Genomic DNA, 19,986 nt, shown 5'->3' on the forward strand with positions numbered 1-19,986 from the left:
AGAAATTAAAGTCCCTCCCTTAGAAAAAAAAACTAATCCTGAACAAATTCTAACTCTTTACAGATCATGCTGTCTGTAGACCTGGAGACTTATCATTCCACTCTTCCCAACTAAAGTCAGATTACACTTTCATTCTCCAGCAGTCCTAATTCCAAAATCGTTTGTTCCTCAACCATTTTATCCACCAGTAAAATAAGCAGAGTTAGGCAAGAGATAATCATAAGACTTTTAATAATCATACAAACTTAATAATCATATGATTTAATAATGTAATAATTTTAATTATGATTTTATAATAGACTTAATCATATGATGGATGAAGTCTTAAACTGCAAGGTATTTTAACAGTCATTCTTGTTTATCATTCCTTTTCTTTTGTTTTTAAAGACTCATTTTTTTCAAATGATTAAAATCATAAGCCTCATTCTGTGTCACATCCTACTACCAGTTTCAGTGATACAAATTTTAGCAATTCCACCTACATTAACTATACCAAAATGACTGTGCTCCAGGAATATTTAAGTGTTCATAAAGTTTATGAAAAGTGGCAATTAGAATTTATGGAGTCAGTTTTCTAATGCTACAGCGCAGTGCTTGCTTATTGCTCCTGAATAAAGCGTATCAGAAGGGGGGGGACAGGAATTGACTGAGGTTCTATAGGGTAATACCTATGTAACTGGGAAAAGATTTTGGCAATGTCTTTTTAAGCTTCCAAGATTTTCTTCATTTATGTAGTAAATTAAATATAATCCAGAGTGTTTCATACCTCCCTCTGAAGCTCTTTGGGTTTCCAAGCGTATATTGCTTTTTAGAAGGTGAATATATACATATATGTATGTATAGATATATATATACTGATAAACTTACATTATCAGTGAAAACAACTCCTAATTTCCACATCTGATACTTAACATCAATGGAATTTAGCCTGTAAAAATAAATGAATAAATTGCATTATATATCAAAACACAATAGGAAAATATGCAACACAATCTGTAGGAAGTGTATTGTCACATAAACACAGAAGACAACTGCTAATCTATTTCTCCAAAACCTGAAATACATCAGAACATTGTTCTAATTCACACTTTTACTCTGGAACGGACCTGTCCAAAAAAAAAAAACCCCAAAAACAACAACAACAAAAAAAAATCCCCCAAAAAACCCAAACCCCACACACAAAAAAACCCAGAAAAACAGATTAATAAATACTGGTTTGGATTCATCAGACCTAATGTTGATCGATGTCTACAATGTTATCATATACATACAAGTGAAATGAACTGTCTTTATAATCCATGGAGAAAAAAAGAGATTTTTTTTTTTTTTTAAATGTGACCCATCTAAGCCTAAAGTAACTGTCAAAAAAGGTCAGAGAATTTGCACCCCAAAACACCAATTCTCTACCATTAGTTATGATAGCATACCTTGGGTGATACAATTAGATGATATTAAAGACAGACAAAGTTAGGTGAAATGAATCTTAGAGCTCGTGTCCTTCGCTTTTCCCACTGATACCAGGAATAAATGTGAATGAAAGAGAAATGTATTTTAAAAGCTTTTGCAGAAAAGGACCTGGGGTTCTTGGTGGACTACAAGTTGAGCATAAGCCAGCAACGCACCCTCACTGCAAAGAAGGCTAATGGTACCCTGCGCTCCATAGGAGGAGTATAGCCAGCAGGTCGAGGGAGGTGATCCTTCCCCTCTAACTCAGCACTGGTAAGGCCACACCTGGAGTGCTGGGTCCAGGTCTGGGCTCCCAGTTTCTTCCACAGTTTTTGTCGCTTTGTTATATTAGCCAGTTAGCCTCTTCTACCGCTCTCCTCTCTTCAACAAACTTCTATGTTGTACAGACTGATATGAAAAAGTATTCTCTCCAAATTTTTCCCTTTTATTTCTTTAATTAATACCTTTAGGTATTAATTCTTCTCTTACTCTATCAACACAAATAAATGTCCCAACTTTAGGCTACATTTTTTGCACTAGAATTAAACCCATTCATTTCCTTGAAGCATTTTTTTTTTTTTTCCTCTATAGAGAAGTGATACAACTAACTTACCAAACACGAAGTATACCATTTTTGCTTGTAACTGTATCTTGTCCTCTCTAGTTTTTGACTTTTTCTTTTTGGAAAGGTTTTGATCATCTGTATTACACTGACACAAAAAAAAATTCTAAACCTGGATCACAATTCAGGAACAAATATAAATAATAGCATGAAAAATGTCATCTGTCCTACTTTTATCCTTAAAATGTGAGTGAATCCAGTGTTCCTGAAAGAGAAGAGCTGCTGACGATAACTAAATAAGTAGGAATAATGCTGGCAGATGTCACACACCTGCCATATATGAAAGTACGTAGCACTTCTGTGCCAGATGTTTATATGGAATTACCTGAGGCCTCAGATGGAATACCAAGAGTTAAACCCTGATCTACCAAGGTCTGATTTTCAAAATTCTTACTTGTATAGCCAGAGCCACTAACCACATAAAAGAAATAGCTTTATTTGAATATTACACTCCCAAGCAATAGTTTGCCATCAAAATACCAAACTCCTACTTGTATTATACGCAACAGTATTTACTCAGAATCACAGAATCACGGAATCACTACGGTTGGAAAAGACCTGTAAGATCATCAAGTCCAACCTGGGAAAAAAAAAAAAAAAAAAAACCAAACAAACAAACAAAAAAACCAAACAAACAACCCACGCAAGCCAACCACCACACAACAACAACAAGGCACAACACACCAAAAACCAACCCACCCAACACCACACAGCACCATGTCCATCAAGCTACATCCCACAATGCCACATCCACACGCTCCTTGAATACCTCCAGGGAGGGTGACTCTACCACCTCCCTGGGCAGCCTATTCCAATGTTTCACTACTCTCTCAGTAAAGAACTTTTTCCTAATATCCAGCCTGAACCTCCCCTGGCGCAACTTGAGGCCATTTCCTCTAGTCCTGTCGCTAGTCACTTGGGAGAAGAGACCAACACCCACCTCTCTGCAACCCCCCTTCAGGTAGTTGTAGAGAGCGATAAGGTCTCCCCTCAGCCTCCTCTTCTCCAGGCTAAACAACCCCAGCTCCCTCAGCCGCTCCTCATAAGACTTGTGTTCCAGACCCCTCACCAGCTTCGTCGCCCTTCTCTGGACACACTCCAGCACCTCAATGTCTTTCTTGTAGTGAGGGGCCCAAAACTGAACACAGTATTCGAGGTGCGGCCTCACCAGAGCCGAGTACAGAGGCATGATCACCTCCCTGCTCCTGCTGGCCACACCATTTCTGATACAAGCCAGGATGCCGTTGGCCTTCTTGGCCACCAGGGCACACTGCTGGCTCATCTTCAGCCGGCTGTCAATCAACACCCCCAGGTCCTTTTCTGCAGGGCAGCTTTCCAGCCACTCGTCCCTAAGCCTGTAGCATTGCCTGGGGTTGTTGTGGCCAAAGTGTAGAACCCGGCACTTGGCCTTATTGAACTTCATCCGGTTGGCCTCAGCCCATCGATCCAGCCTGTCCAGATCCCTCTGCAGAGCCTTCCTACCCTCAAGCAGATCAACACTCCCTCCCAACTTGGTGTCATCTGCAAACTTGCTGAGGGTGCACTCTATCCCCTCATCCAGATCATCAATGAAGACATTAAACAAGACCGGTCCCAAAACTGAGCCCTGGGGGACTCCGCTTGTGACCGGCCGCCAGCTGGATTTCACCCCATTCACTACAACTCTCTGGGCTCAGCCATCCAGCCAGTTTTTTACCCAGCGAAGAGTGTACCTGTCTAAACCACGGGCCACCAGCTTCTCTAGGAGAATACTGTGGGGAACAGTGTCAAAGGCTTTGCTGAAGTCCAGGTAGACAACATCAACAGCCTTCCCCTCATCCACTAGGCGGGTCACCTGGTCATAGAAGGAGATCAGGTTGGTCAAGCAGGACCTGCCTTTCATGAACCCGTGCTGGCTTGGCCTGATCCCTTGGGTATCCTGCACGTGTCCCGTGAGCGCCCTCAGGATGAGCCTCTCCATAACCTTCCCCGGCACCGAGGTCAGGCTGACAGGCCTGTAGTTCCCCAGATCCTCCTTCCGACCCTTCTTGTAGGTGGGCGTCACGTTGGCAAGCCTCCAGTCATCCGGGACCTCCCCCATTGACCAGGACTGTTGATAAATGATGGAGAGCGGCTTGGCAAGCTCCTCCGCCAGCTCCCTCAGTACCCTTGGGTGGATGCCATCAGGCCCCATAGACTTATGAGTCTCCAGGTGGCATAGCAGGTCGTTAACTGCTTCCTCCTGGATCATGGGGAGCCTATTTTGCTCTCCATCCCTGTCATCCAGCTCAGGGAGACGGATACCCTGAGGATACCTGGTGTGGCTGTTAAAGACTGAGGCGAAGAAGGCTTTAAGTACCTCAGCCTTTTCCTCATCCTTCGTGACAATATTCCCCGCCGCATCCAGTAGAGGATGGAGATCCTCCTTGGCCCCCTCATTAATACAACCAAAAATTAATACCATTTTTATACATAGAACTAAAAGGCAAAAGACTCAAGTTGAATCTCCTGTATAATAGTATAAACACTACATAGATATAAGTGGAGCTACTATGATTAAATCAAGCATTAAATTAAGCATTAAATCAAACTTAGATCAAGAGCTCTACTCCAAATAGTCTACAGCCTATTTTAGTTAAGAATTCATTTTTCCTTCTGAAGTGTATTAGTCTACTTGAACAAAAAGGGAAAAGCAGAAGAAATGTAGCAGAAGTTTCCTGATTTATGAAAGATTTGACCCTTGCTCTCAAATTACACACAGCAGATCTTTCATACATACATTTTACTTCGATGCAGAAAACATTTAGATGATACAGTAACTTATTTAGGGTAAATTTTTTTACCCTTTATTCACAGTGAATTATACTTTTCTGCCTTCACTGAACTTCCACAGGAGTATACATTTAGCTCAGAGCAGGTGAAAGAGCACAGTTGTATTATTAATGCTCTGTAAAGACAAAAATAACATAAGCATAGAGACTAATTGTGAATTCTAGAGTCTATTACCTAGCTAAACAAGATTCAACAGACTTTAATTTTCTTTTTTACCATTTCATTTGTTGGAGTTTTTTTGACCTATGCACAGGCAACAAATTACTAGGTAAACAAATCTAAAACTCATAAGGTGGCCGAAACTTTTTTAAAGAATGCTAATTGATCACAGTTTACTAGGCACATTGATGGCAGGGTCAGCAATTGGTTTTGCTTCATTATTCCCCTCATGGTAGACAGCAACTCTATAGAAACAAAAGCCTAAGGTTTCACCTGAGTTTCTTCCATGGTGACTCAGGCCATAGTCACTGGGTGACATTTACTGTCTGATTAGGATTGCAGGGATGATGTTTCCATAACAAACAAACCACAAACACTAGAGAAATAAAAACTGCAAGTGTTTTTCTAATAGGCTTTCAAGTTTACAAGGATGGAAAGATGCATCTATAACAAAATTTGCATTCATATCTTGAAAGAAATTCTTAGAATCATGCTAGTCTCAAAAGTCCTCAAACTGTGCTATGCTCCAGATGATACCATAGAGTACTCAAAGATAAATCTAGCATGCTGCCATTTCACCAAAGCTAGAAATGCTTCTTGAACAATCAAATGGCTTCTCCAACAACAGTCTAGCACAGTTAAAAGCTGCTGATACCATTTTCGTCAACCCCAATTCATAAGAAAATTTTCTAGCCCCAAATTTGAGTTATTAAAGAAATCAAAATTTATACAAAATTCTGTCCTAGAGGACAAAAAAAAAGGTCAAAAATGTTAAGAACTGTTTCTCATTCAAATATTGTTCACTAACATACAGGTGGTAAAAGTAACCAAAACCTCTTGAAATTTATTTCTGAAAATATTATTGTAGCAAGTTGATTCCTTACTTTATTCTGACACTATACCACTCATTTGTCAGGCTAGACTGACATTCCACCTATTCATAACCATATTTATGACTTTTCATAACTATATTCATGACTAAATTCCACCTATTCATAACTATATTTGTCTTACGTATAAAACACCACAGACAGGACTGCTTATGGACAGGCAAGATACTCTCTCATGAAATGGCAAAAAACCCTCCCCAGCACCAGGAGAACTCATCTCTAGTTGATTTAATTTGATGATTTTACATTTTACAAACAGCAATAGCTGTAGAACTCCTAAAAATAATGTGAATATTGTCCTGTATGGAAAAAGGAACTGTTCATATTTCCATATCTTCATTTTTTAAGTCTGATACGGATAGCAAAGCAATAACAACATGTATAATACTGCATTCTCCTGTGTATTTCTGCTCACTACCTTGATCAAGTAGCTCAAAGACTTAAAAGAGTATGAGGTGACACAAAAATTAAGCTCTGCAGCTGTGAATCAAAAAGTAACAGTATGGTTTCAAGTTTCCCTTGGAATATCATTAGTATCATATTGGATGAGTTTCCTAGTCTGAACGAATTTTTATTTGACTTCTTTCTGCACCATTGAACAGGTTGTCATATACTGTAGTACTGCAGTTGTAGTAGCTGAGTTTAGCAACAGTGAATGATGGCACAGTGTGAGAATGCACAATGTGAATAAACGATAGGAAAGTTCTGAGAAATTGCCTGTATTACATTTGGCTGCAACCTGCACTAGTATTTCATCACCTTCAACAACACCCAGACGTTTTACAGCTTCTTTCTTAAGGCCTACTGCATTCAGCTGTTCCAAGTATAACATAGCATGTTTTCAAAAGTTACTCTTCCCTTTAAAAAAAGTCCTCAGGCAACCAAACGATACTAATGTTAACTGGAATCAGAAAATTCTGAACTTCTCAGCCTGAATCATTTTAATGTTTGTGCATCAGAGCTGTTCAGAGCAGCTACAGGGCATTGCCAACTGAGGAACAACTAACATTACTTTAAGTTCAAACTGAAAAATAGCCTTGCAGCAGCATTTAACCTTTTTCCAAAATGACAGACAAACTAAAACTGGGAAGAGTCAGATTTAATTAGTTAGCTCTTCACATTAACTTTAGTAGCAGACACTGAAATTTTCTGTTACAGGTTCTTTCAGGTTGTTTCAGGAGGCTAATCTAACAGAGAAAACAGTTCAGAAAGATGACCCATCTTTCTAAAGCTATAAAAAAATCATTAATAAGATATGATCATTCTTACCAATTAATGCGTTTCAATGTACGTGTTTAGGAAGATCTTCTGTTAATGTCACTATTTGTACAATAGAAAGCATCCCATCAGATTAGAAACATTCATTATTTAATAATTGGTCAACTGGGTAGGAAATATTGTCAGTTTTATTGCACCAAGTCAAAATAGTGCTCCTTTTGTGCTAGACACTTAACAACATCAGCAGGTGATACATTACAGAGAATGGTGCCAGTTGACCATTACAAAAAGAACGCATTGAACTGAAACAAACGAAAACAGAGCAATGAGTTACGCTGTGTCTTTAAATTACCTGTCTGCCTTGGAGATACAGCACATAGAATAGATGATTACGTTAAGGTATCCTACACAAAGCCTCTGCAAGGATCCACTAGGCTTAAGATTCCCAAGTAAATAATCAAAAGATTATTATTACGGTTAGCATCCGTAAGTGGAAAGGCTTGAAGTTGAGTTTCCCACATACGCATCATTCCTCTTAATGGAATAGGCTGGGAATTTGGAAAATATACATTAATAGTAACTATGCCTGCCTCTCAACCATGAAGGCTGAAGCCACCACCCACTTGCAGATATACACTTCTATTTGGACAAACAGGCACATCCACAGGTTTGTAAATCCTGTGATGACATCATATCAAGTATAAATCTTGGTACTTCCCTTACTTTTTCACCAGCCATTATGGGCAAGAGGCAGGCTGTCACCTGAGAGAAAAGTCTACTAGTTTATCGGAGGCAATACTGTTCTCGAAGATACTACATTACTAATGAGGGGGTTACCTGCTCCAGAATCTTTTGAAAATGTAGGTTATTGTTTCTCGTGACAAGGAAGAATAAGACCTTTTAACCTCCTTCACATTCTGAGGCCAACTGCACTCATTCTTTGTACACTTCACATTTATGATATGGTTTATCTTCTCATCAAACTATGGAAACCTCACATCTTCCATGAGAAAATTATTTACATTTTTCTCTTCTTGAAAGGGGAAGAATTCTTCTACCTCATGAGCATTCGACAGAAGCCCTGCTTATTTTACCCCAAATTAGCCTTATGTCACTGATTGCTGCAGATGCTCGAGCCTCAGCTGCTGCTTCTATTGACTCTGACTAGACTAATGACTGCAGAACCAACAGCAGTTAGGAAGGTAAAGTGACTGAGAGGTAATCCTCACTATGACACCTCTGATAAATAACTTTCATCTTCATGTCTTTCATATTGTTCTCTCAAATATACCTCATGCATGCTGCAGCTAGTTTAACACTATCCTCCCCAGAAGGGAAACTTATTCAATGGTAAAACAGTGCACCGTCTCAATCCCAGTGTGCCAATTTTAACTGTCTTTACTGTCTAATCTACAGTAAAGCTCCAACTGCCTCACCCTCCTTAGCTGGTTATATTTAAATAATACTGCAAAATATTTAAATAAATATTTATAAATTTAAATATTTATACTTAAAAAAATACTCAAGACTGCCTCCATAAGCCAAATGGCTCTTCCAGAGTTAAAATACAACAATATACTGAGGACTTTTTTATGCAGTGTATCAGTGGGACAGGCAGGAGCTTCTGAAGGAGCATGGTCACTTGCAAGTAGAGTGCTCTGAGTCTCTTGCAGAAAGACAGATGGAAGGGAATCCCAGGTTATTTGCCCACAGGAAAGGGGAAGAAACAGTAGGAGCTAGGGATCAAGGAGACGGAAGAAAAACCTGGTTCATTTGTACTGGGAATGGAAATGCTACATGCCGCATTTCCTTCTGTGTTGAGAGAGACATAGGTATCTGGTCTGGCCTCAATCTGGGCCACCTCCTGCCAGCAAACACAGGAGCAGACGCACTAGAGCTGGGATCTGCACCAGGTCATAACGTTCTCCATTTTTTTTGCCCAAAAGTAGTGCAAGTAAGGGTTCACCTCCAGTGCTTTTCCCACCTCTCTTCATTGCACTGTAAATATATTTGAACTCTTGAATCTGGAATATGCCTAAAGTTTTAGTAGCTTCATTAGTGTTCATTTTTGAAACTGGTAAAAAGTGGATACGTGTACCTTCCTGAAGCACATGAATTTTATGCAAAAGTTTCTGTAAATTTCTGTCATAGGTGTTTATTTTCCCACAGCATATTCATCTGTTATGAGTATGGAATGATTTCTCCAGAGAAAACATGAAAGACAGATGAGGTTGCAACTTTTTTTTTTAACATATCTAAGACAGAGTAGACGTTAGAGATGTAACAAAAACCTGACATCCTTCAGGCCTGATTCTGAAATTAAGTATTTCATCAGCCTTCTCCAACTGCTTCATTCTGGTCTGTTTTTTCAAGAGTATTCACAGAAACATTATTTCAAATTCCTTCCCAAATAAGAGTTATGAGCACACAGGAAAGAGAAAGTAGTTTCATTTTCTTTTTATACCAATAATGAAAGTCATAGAAATAAAAAATGTTTTTTCTAAATTCAAGCATGGGTCCTACTATAACCCAGCATCAAAACAGTAGGTAAGAAAGTATTCTGGAAAGTACTTCTGCCACAATATTAAATTTTATTTAGTATTGCAATGTCACAGCGTCCTTGGGACTTAACACTGCAGCTGATTGATTGTTTAGATGGACTCCAGGGTTATTTATCCATCTTTACAAAAGATGGATATTAAAGATCCATCTTGACAAAATCAGCTCTTGCTTCAATGCAGTTCCAATCTACTAGTGGTCCCACTGTCTACCTCTACCTCATATAATCCTTACAAACCCATTGATAAAATGTTGCTTTTAAAGAAAGCTATAAATAAACCCTTACATTAGAATCTCTGTAGCATTAAAAGTCCATCTGTTAAAATATATTCTATCTATTTGAATATTTTTTTTTAATAATGCATAACTGGAAAAAACATTTTTGCAGTGCTTTACAAAAACTGAGGATGTCCCTTCCCTAAGGAAAATGAATGCAACTCTGAATGTCTAGGGGCTTTTTTTCAGGTCTGTCTCTCAGATGATAGGCAAATACACAGTTTAGGGAAAACAAATTATAAAAAGATGTGAAGACTAATCATCCAACTTGCTAGATTTTACTGGCCACTATCAGTTAAATTTATTCCATCATTTCTTTATAATCAGAACACACAGTGCCAGTTTTGCCTGTTCTTTCCAGCTGAGCTGAACTGAGAGAACTATGAAAAGGAGTTTCCAGCCCAGTTGTAATGACACTATCAAAACAGTGGGAATGTTATGCATTGAAGCAGCTGTGCACTAAACTAAATCTTCATACATAAAAAACACTGTAGTCCTGCATACATTGTCTATAATGAAATAAATTCACTACATCATTCAACTTAAGAATTGATTTATCTTACATAGCTATACATAGAAGAGCAGCAAGAAAATTCAAAGCTGAATGACAAACCCTAAATGCTTGATTTTTAACTTGTAAACCTCCCCCCCCCCCCCCCAAAAAAAAAGCCTCAAACAAAAAAAAACAATCACACAAAAAACCAGAATCAAATGCTTACACAGCAGATAAGGAGCTATCCTTCTTTGGTTTCTTCTTTTCTCGAGCATCACTAAAATCGAGAGCAGCTTTGTCCATTCCTAGTAACTCACTGATCCTGTCACGGCCATAGAACTCACCATATTTATCCATGACCTAAAGTTAGGAGGAACATTCAAGAGAATCAGTTGAGTAGACCAGCTGGTTTTTAGCCTGGTTTCTGAAGACAAGAGGTTTAATATAAACAATCTTTTTCATCTGTATGTTTCCATCTGTCTATCATATCAGCAGTAATTTTTTTTTTTCCTGCACAATTGCAATCAATTCAATAGAGGCAAGAGGTGGGTGTCAAAGATAAGATGTTCCTACTCATTTAATGAAAACAGGAAGAGGAAAGCAAAGCAGCAGAAGGAGAATAACTAAACCAATACCATCACTGACAGCAAAAAAATGCACTGTGAGGTCACACAGGAGAGAGATGCTTTGAATATCCTAGCTACGTGAAAAGCTCTGATTAAAATAAGATTTCTCAAAGACAGTATTCGACCCTTACTAGTTATTCCTTTTAAGAAAAAAAATACATATTTATTCTGTTTAAAAAGGTTTTTTAAATAACCTGAATGTCTTGACTTGGAATTTTGGAATTTTTTTTCTTTTAAGGGGAAGTATTTCACATTGAAAGAGTCATGAAAAATGTCCTCACTTATTAACTAGCTCCATTGCATGATTTTATGATCTTGTTTTTGTTAATTAATAATGCAATGAAACTATAATACACATAGAATATGTAGGAATGAAAAGATATTGAACAGAGAGTTACAGCTAAAAATGATTTTCAGTGAATTCAAACTATCACCCATCTCTTTCGTACAAAATTTAACATGTCTCATAAGAAACTTTTCTGGAAATGAACATTTATTTGCTCTCATTCTCACTGAACACACAGCTCCTTCCTAAATATTATCTGTCTTTTCTCATTTTCAAAAGAATACTCAAAGAAATACAAAATTTTGGATTACAAGATCATAACTGAATGACTCCTACAGGTGAGGTGGTATTTTACCAGATTTCAAATAAGCAATGCTTTAAATCTTTATTGATATTTTTACAGATTTTTAGAGACAAGCCTTCTTTGTCACATGCCTGGAAACAGTGCTTCATGACTGAATCATTAACTAGGCTGAGGGTTTAAGTATATTTATATATAAATATATATAAAAGAAAACATTCTTTGCAAAATACTGTATTTGAAGGCACTTAAATCTATGGAGAGCAGTTCCTCAGCCAAAGATGAAGTACCACACCTTCCACACAATTTAAAACCATTCTCCTTTCCTTTTAATAGGAACCTTCCTTGACCTACTACATTAACAGAAGCAATGTAGAATTTTCTTTCTTGAGTACTCTGTGCAAGATACTCCCTCCTCTTTGCTTAGATAGACAGATAGAAATATGTATCTAAACTTCAAATATGCAAAAAAATACTTTCAACAGCAAAATGAATACACAACTTAAAGCATTTTTAGACAGGTTGACCTAAAACTGTTATGAAGCAGAAGAACTACTAGTATTTAAGAAGACATGTTTCCAAAATTGTGATTCAAGATTGGCATTAAATAGCGTGAAGAAGGGGTAAATCTGATCCAACCACATAAACACCCTCTTCTTCAACTGTGACCAAATGCACTAGGAAGATAACATTTATTTTCTAAGAGCAAGCTGAGAAAACACTTGACATAACGTTGAAATGAACTTCAACAGTCTCTGCTTATGGAGGACTATTTCTGAGAGAGATAGATTGTTACATTATGTGATAAGAGCTCATCTGCACACCCACAAAGGACCACAGAGAGACAATGGTTGGGGGGACAGTCCAAAGAATAACCTGCCCAGCTACTCTCAGGCCTATCACAGGAGCCATCAGCCCATTCATTAAAGGCCCATCTCCTCAAGCCTAGAGGAGCACAGGTGCACAATGGCAGGCAGGAACCCAAATTACAGACTCCAAATGAATGGACACCCTGCCCAGTCCCTCCCACAGCTGTCCCAGGAGAGCCTCAGCCCCAGTGTCCAGGTGTGAAACCCATCAAGATGAGTCATTGGGAGTAGCTCTGCAGATCACCTTTCAGACTAAGAGGGTTACTGCCAAGGGATGTGGGATACATCATGGGATGGAGAAGGAAGAGCATTTGGGGATTGCACAGAACTTATTATTGGATGTTATAGGGTGGAAGCAAAGGTGGGAAAAGGGATGGGTTTAGGTGATTTGGGGAGGAAAAAGTGGGGGGGAAAAAAGAGTGGTAAGAGACAAAAAGGACTGGATGCATGTATGTAATTTGCTGGTCAGTACAGGCTCTGTGCCTAAACATCTCAGTCTGTCCTATCTTCTTATTAAATTCTTTTCTAACCCTTCTCTCTATTCTGTGTGCACAGAGGTGAATACATAAATACACACAGACAAAACAACTTAGATATCTTGCAATATACATACTAGTGTACACATAATTCTCCACAGAATTTCATGAATGTATTTGAATTCTTGTTTTATACAACAAGCTGTATGTAGAAAAAGTTTAAAAGACTAACTATCCAAACCACACAAAAGTAGTTGTAAGCATGAGGTAAGTAAGGAATTCTGTGTATTTTAAAATGGTAAATATGGAAATCTACACTGAATCAAAGTTATTTTTCAAAGAAGTATAGTCCACGTTAATAAACATGCATTGAAACTTTGCTTTAACTTCATATATATTTTTAAAAATAAGCCTTACCTTTCTTTTCACAAATTTGTCCCAATAGTTATTTGGAAAAGACCTGAAAAACACAGATAAACAAGATTACATTTTAGACAATCATGAGAAGATGCAGTAGTTACTAAGATGACATAAAAATTACATACTGATTTTGTTTCTTTGTTGCTATTGCCAGCTAGTCATTTGTGAAGTCACCGGAATGAAAGTTCCCAAATGGCGTTCAGCCTACCATGTTAATATGGTTGGGAAAGAGTGACAGAGCCGATGCCTACAGCCAGAGTTCTAAAGCAGTTGGATCACACAGTCCCACCAGGCAGAGTGTCAGGACTTTGTTAAATTGTTAAATATGTTCCTAAAGGAAAGCCTTCAAGACACACTAAAAGGATGCAAAACACAGTTCACTCTCGAACAGACAGCAATACACAATCATCACTGTGCTTGCCAAAAGAAATTCATTGCAATTTTTTTCTTTTATGGTACAGAAATAATTTTAAAGCAAAAACCTGGGAATGAATAAGATTAAAAAGTAATAGTAAACATTAGCATAACAGGTGCCTGAAATATTTTGTATATCCTTGCTAGAAATATATCCCTCACAATCGTTTTTTTCAGACAAGCTGCATGATCAACTATAGAACTGTGGAGATTGAAGAACAATTCCTTGCAAAGCTATAAAGAGACAGAGTAGGTAAAAACTCACTGTGTGTTGATTACAAGTCTATCCCACTGCCCCTTAATATCATCTTCTGATGGCTGTTCAGTTATATACAGCCCATCAAATTCCAATTTCCTTGCCACTTCCTTTTCTCTCTTAAAAATAACCAGTGGAACCTGCAGGTGAAAAAAAAACCCCAATAATCAGGAATTATTTAAAATGCACTGACATGTCTGCAAATTTTTAAGAAAAGCTGGTTGTTATGAAAAATTAAATATGAAAACTGAACAGAACAAAAATAGTATTTGAAAACATTAAAAGACTTGACAATTGCCCAGAACACTGCAAAGGTATAGATGCACAAGGTCATTCAGAATCGTATAACCATAGTGTACCACACAGTTGTAAAAAGATGTCTAAAAACCCTGAAAAGGGATCCTTCAAGTAAAAATAGTTCTTCAATGCTATGGAGCTATTAGAGCTAGTCAAGTGAAAGAGAACTAAAATACAAATAATTTTAAAATGCTTAGAAATTCTAGTTCCAAAATATTAATTTGGGATCACACTTTTGAATTTCATTTTGATACCCAGAGGTGTTAGATGTTGCCTTTCATTTATTAAAGAATTCTTGAGGTTTTACAGTGGGAAGCAAAGTGGTTTCACAGCAGACGGCAAAGAAAGACTGGAAGCAGTGAAAAGAAAAATCCTTAAATCACATTCACATTCCGTATACTTCATTTGTGCTCTGTAGTTCTTTGCCAGCAGCTGAGACACCTGAGCAGTAAGGATCAGGCTTTACCTACAACTTTCATCAGCTGCATGACATTCAAAAGTACATTCCAAGAAGGCAGATGTAACTAGTGGTCCCAGTGGAGCGGATTTTTCTTAGAAATCTGTTAGCAACAAAAAATAAACCCTACTCTTCTCTGGAATTATTTCATAGGTCCCCAAAATTCACCCATCCTGCATTACCCACCTCGACTATATTACTAGTCAAGACTGGATGTGAGTATACTGAAATAGTAAAAATAAAAATTAGACTCGTCAAGCAACATGGTGATTGCATTAGATACAGTAACAATAGTTCAAATCTTATTTTCAGACAGCTAATTGAGAAAAATTTAGTGGATTTCATGCAAAGCAATCTCCAGAAGCAAACATATCATACACAGACGTGGAGTTATGAAGATTTTTAATTTTGAAAGCAGTACATCTCCAAAGACAGAGACTGAAAGCATATTTGGTCTTTTCTTCAGGGTTTCAAGATTGGAAAGAAGGCAAGTCATTATGGAAAATACTGATAATAATGTCTTTCCCTTCTAGTCAGAGAATAAACACAGTTCAAAAAAATAACGTGGGAAAGTAGCATAAAAAGTCATAGTGGAAAGAAAAAAGCTATGAAGTGGGAGAAGAGGACATCTCAAAACCCAGAAATCTAAGCTTTCATGCTGCATGTTAACCAGTGAAACAGGAAAACGTGTTTTAGTATTTATTGACCTGCAGAGGCACTTAAGGTAGAGATGAAAATCAACCAGTTAATGCAGTAGTATAATGACCATTTGCCTCAACTACAAATGCAGATCGTGTCTTTTCAGCATAGAAAAAGTATTATCCATTAAAAGAGGAAAAGAAAAATATCAAGGACCACATAAAAGCTTAATAAAGAAATTATAATTGTAAGAACAAATGAGCAGCCACACTGGGTCATAGCAAAGGTCTGTTTAATTTAGTACTACCTTGGGTTTTGACCTATAGTTTTTGCCTCAAGAAGAGTGTAAAAATGGGGGGAGTACATCCCAGATATATCCCTCCCAGCTCCAAAGATTTATGGCATTTGGTCTTCCTAAACCAGAAGCAGCATTTTGCCAAGAAAGGTGGCATCTTTATTTCTTACATGCCTAACAGAGAACTTCTGCAAGATACTCCCTTAAAAGATGCTTAAGTTCCTGCAAAAACACTGTCACCAGAGTGTGTATGAAAAGTAGGCATTGTCTATAGCTACAACATGCAGTAACAGTAGTCCAAAACGCTGCATGCTTTTCAAATGACCCAGCTGACAGGCTAGTAACACAGACACTGTCATCTAGCTTCCTCTGGCCACGTGCGTTCACAGCTTGTCTTTGACAGTCACAAGCAGCTTCTGATACAGGTTACTGCTGTAATTGTCTGGGTGACATGGTAACGGTGCAAATGCTGATCCTACGATCCAGGGTCAGCCCAGCAAATTAGGCTCTGGCCTGTAACTTCCTGAATTCACACAGCACCTAACACACAATTTCTGTGTAGGTTACACTAACCGAATAGCATTTCTTTACACAGTCCCTCACCCTGCTTAAGCAAAGTTGCTATGACTTTGTTCCAATTTATACTACTCAATGGATAAAAAAGTTGGGAGCTAGAAGAAAAAACAATGTTCAGTTTTTCTTACTTTCAAACAGTAATACCCTATGATGCAGAAGAATGAGATGACTGTATGTAGGATGGCCAAAATCCGCAGCGTGGGTTCCATGTATCCACTGCTTTCTTCCAGGACGTAATGCACTGCAACGACCCTCTGGTTGTCGCTTTCACCAGCAGATACCGCAGGAACTTCCTTTTCTTCTGTCACAGCAGAGGTGGAGACCTGTTTAAACCAATTAACCTTAATATTGCAGCTGTATTCCTTTGACAGGAGCTTTACACTACTACAAGCTAAGTAGTATAACTGAAAACAATGATACAAAGGACAATATAATTGTGAGGAAATAAATATTTGCATAAAAATGTCCACAGAGAATACCTCACAGAGACCCTTTCACCTTGTTACGCCAGTCAGTGATGGTGTGCTCTTTTTTTTTTTTTTTTCCTTCACACACTGTCCATGGTAGCAAATTTAGGCCATGCTGAATTTTATCGCCTCAAATTCAAGAAAGGGCATAGCCCTCTCAGAAGAAACCCAGTCAACTCCTGACATTCCCACATGAAGTCTTTATCAGCAGGGCTCTGCCAGAAACTGAGTCAAGTCTGAAGGCTCGAGAGTTGTATTAAGGATACTAAAAATCTTGACAAAGGAGATCAGTGATATTCTAGGCAGCTTAAGATGATGTGACTTCTCCTTGCTGTACATGCCCTCTCAGGGGAGCATAATGGCACAAGAAAACATCTCAGCTGATATGTATTAGTTTAAGTTGCCAGTGAAGGCTGGGCTTGGCTGAGTCACTGCACTGTGAAATGGAGCATCTGAGGCATGGGTACACCTTTCAGTCTGCTGCCTCTGTCACAGCACAGAACTTTGTAAACAGCTATTTGTGTACTGGAAGTCTATTATTACTTCACACAAACACTTCAGCTCTCACTGTGTTAGATTTCTGAAGTGGCAGTATGAAGCAGGTTTTTAATCTGTTAGGCTAGGCCGTAGTATACTGTCTACAAAACCCAAATGTTTTTCAGCATACAACTTGAAAAGTAATATTTTGACAGGTTTACCTTATAGAAAAGCAGGATGAAGTTGATAGCAAAAGCAACAAACAATGCCAACATCCTCATGTTGTAAAAGTTTCGCGCAAAATAATTCTGAAAATAGAAACAACATAAATACGCTTTGCCTAACAACGATACCACAATCATGATTAGGTTGTTGCATGGGTTTTGTTTGTTTGTTTCCCCTATAGAGCTTTTTAATTGTGCTGGTTTTGGCTGGGATAGAGTTAATTTTCTTCATAGTAGCTAGTATGGGGCTGTGTTTTGGATTTGTGCTGAAAACAGTGTTGACAGCACAGGGATGTTTTAGTCACTGCTGAGCAGTGCTTACACAGAGTCAAGGCCTTTCCTGCTTCTCACACCACCCCACCAGCGAGTAGGCTGGGGGTGGACGAGAAGTTGGGAGGGGACACAGCCGGGACAGCTGACCCCAACTGACCAAAGGGATATTCCATACCATATGATGTCATGCTCAGCATATAAAGCTGGGGGAAGAAGAAGGAAGGAGGGGCGTTCGGAGTTACGGCGTTTGTCTTCCCAAGTAACTGTCATGTGTGATGGAGCCCTGCTTTCCTGGGAATGGCTGAACACCTGCCTGCCGGTGGGAAGCGGCAAATTAATCCCTTGTTTTGCTTTGCTTGCATGTGTGGCTTTTGCTTTACCTATTAACCTGTCTTTATCTCAACCCATGAGTTTCCTCACTTTTACCCTTCCAATTCTTGCCCCCATCCCACCGGGGGGGGAGTGAGCAAGCGGCTGTGTGGTACTTAGTTGCCGGCTGGGGTTAAGCCACAACATTAATACCATTATAAATAGAAAACAAAAAGAAAAAAAAAATAAATAATCAAACATTTTGAGTGATGTATTCTACAAATTCTCTCCTAATCCATATGTGCAATAATGGATAAAGGACCTTTTGTTTCGCTTCATGTAGAAAGGGATGAAGGATTTCTAATTGTCTCTTACATCTTTTTCATTATCCTCTCAATACACTTAGAGATAACACAGAGAGACATCACAATGTAATACAGTAATGCAGTAGTAATACAGAAATTTCTATCTTCCCTGTACCTCAATATTCCTGCATATGGCAAATTGTTACTTTCACAAAGAAACAAAAATGTCTGCATATAATTTTATTTTAAATCTTTTTCTATTCCAAAATAAATTGTGTTTTTACCAGATCAGCAAAAAGTTCATCTGTGACATAAGTACCATGAGAAGAAAGCTTCTCTCACATTACGATACTATCAAAAGGATTGCAGGAATGTACCTTTTCCCTTCCTGACAATTCACAAACCTTTCTAGCACACATTTTGAATGCTTTAACTCTCTCATGGGAATTCCTCCATTTTTCAGCCCTAAGCACAGATGACTATTAGTGAATTATTAAATGAGACTATTTGAAGACAAATTAAATTAAATTCACATGACTGCTACATGACTAGCCTAAAAAATGAATCTGAATTCAAAAGCAAAAATTAAACACATAATTACTTATTAAGATTGTGACTGCAGTTTTGTAGTTTTGCTATTTTACTCATGTTAGAAATACGCTGTCCCTACACAATTGCGTCTACTAGATATATAGCAAAACTGTATTACTTTTTGCTTTGCATTTCACACTAGTGTCACAGAATACGTGTGGAATCCCCCAGCTAATAAAAGCATGGATTTTACATAGTTCTACAGCAAACTCAGGGGTATCATACTACACTGAGACGCTTTCAGAAACGGTTAAACTATTTTAATTAGTCTTACTTTCCACAGATTTTGAGAAGTTTCTGAAATAATAACTTGCTATTTAAAAAAAAAAATTGTAACATCTTTTCGTATGAGTTTCAGGCTAAGCATTGTATCTTAATAAATACTTTTTATAGGAGAGCTTGTCACTTCCCAAAGTTGTCTCTCAGGGAAAGACAAATCCTACAGGCTCACAAGCCGCTGTGAAAATTCAGGACATTTTATTCACATAAAAATGCATGGCTTTTTTCCATTTATGGACAGGCATCTCTGAAGGTCTGGGTTTTGGACAATAATTGTCTTCCTAAGAATTAATATCTTGTCTACTAAGTTATTTGTGTGTCGTTTTTCTCTAACATTCCAGTTAAACCTTTGCCTTTATGTCCTTTTTGTGGATGATGGTGGATAGAAAAATGAGGTTCATCAGATGCAAATTTGTCTTTACATTGGTAGACTAATATGGTGGTACACATCCCTGCCAACAGCTAAACACATAGTCTAGAGAACAGCTTACAAGAAGCTTCTGCTGATATGCAATGATTTTCTTCCAGAAAGCTGATTCCTGAACTTCTGGTTCTCCATATCTGTGAGTATGAAGTTGTCTTAATTTCTGTTTTCCTTTGTCTTCCTTGGCTTTCTCTTCTTTTTCTCCATCTTCTCCTCTTAAGACACAAATGAAGCCAAAATAGTATGTCAGG

General features: G+C 38.1%; 1 protein-coding gene across 1 annotated transcript in view; it reads right to left on the reverse strand.

Annotated features, from left to right (window-relative positions):
• RYR2 (ryanodine receptor 2) overlaps nt 1-19,986 on the reverse strand; it is a 443,307-nt gene that overhangs the window by 13,512 nt on the left and 409,809 nt on the right. The window contains exons 92-99 of the mRNA XM_059830672.1: nt 19,803-19,950; nt 17,552-17,638; nt 16,515-16,709; nt 14,132-14,262; nt 13,450-13,492; nt 10,701-10,834; nt 3,801-3,806; nt 868-928 (exon numbers count right to left, since the gene is read on the reverse strand). Of these exons, the coding sequence (XP_059686655.1) occupies nt 868-928; nt 3,801-3,806; nt 10,701-10,834; nt 13,450-13,492; nt 14,132-14,262; nt 16,515-16,709; nt 17,552-17,638; nt 19,803-19,950 (805 nt within the window). The remainder of the gene's footprint in view (nt 1-867; nt 929-3,800; nt 3,807-10,700; nt 10,835-13,449; nt 13,493-14,131; nt 14,263-16,514; nt 16,710-17,551; nt 17,639-19,802; nt 19,951-19,986) is intronic.

This window comes from Gavia stellata, chromosome 2 (assembly GCF_030936135.1).
Source record: "Gavia stellata isolate bGavSte3 chromosome 2, bGavSte3.hap2, whole genome shotgun sequence".
NCBI lineage: Eukaryota > Metazoa > Chordata > Aves > Gaviiformes > Gaviidae > Gavia > Gavia stellata.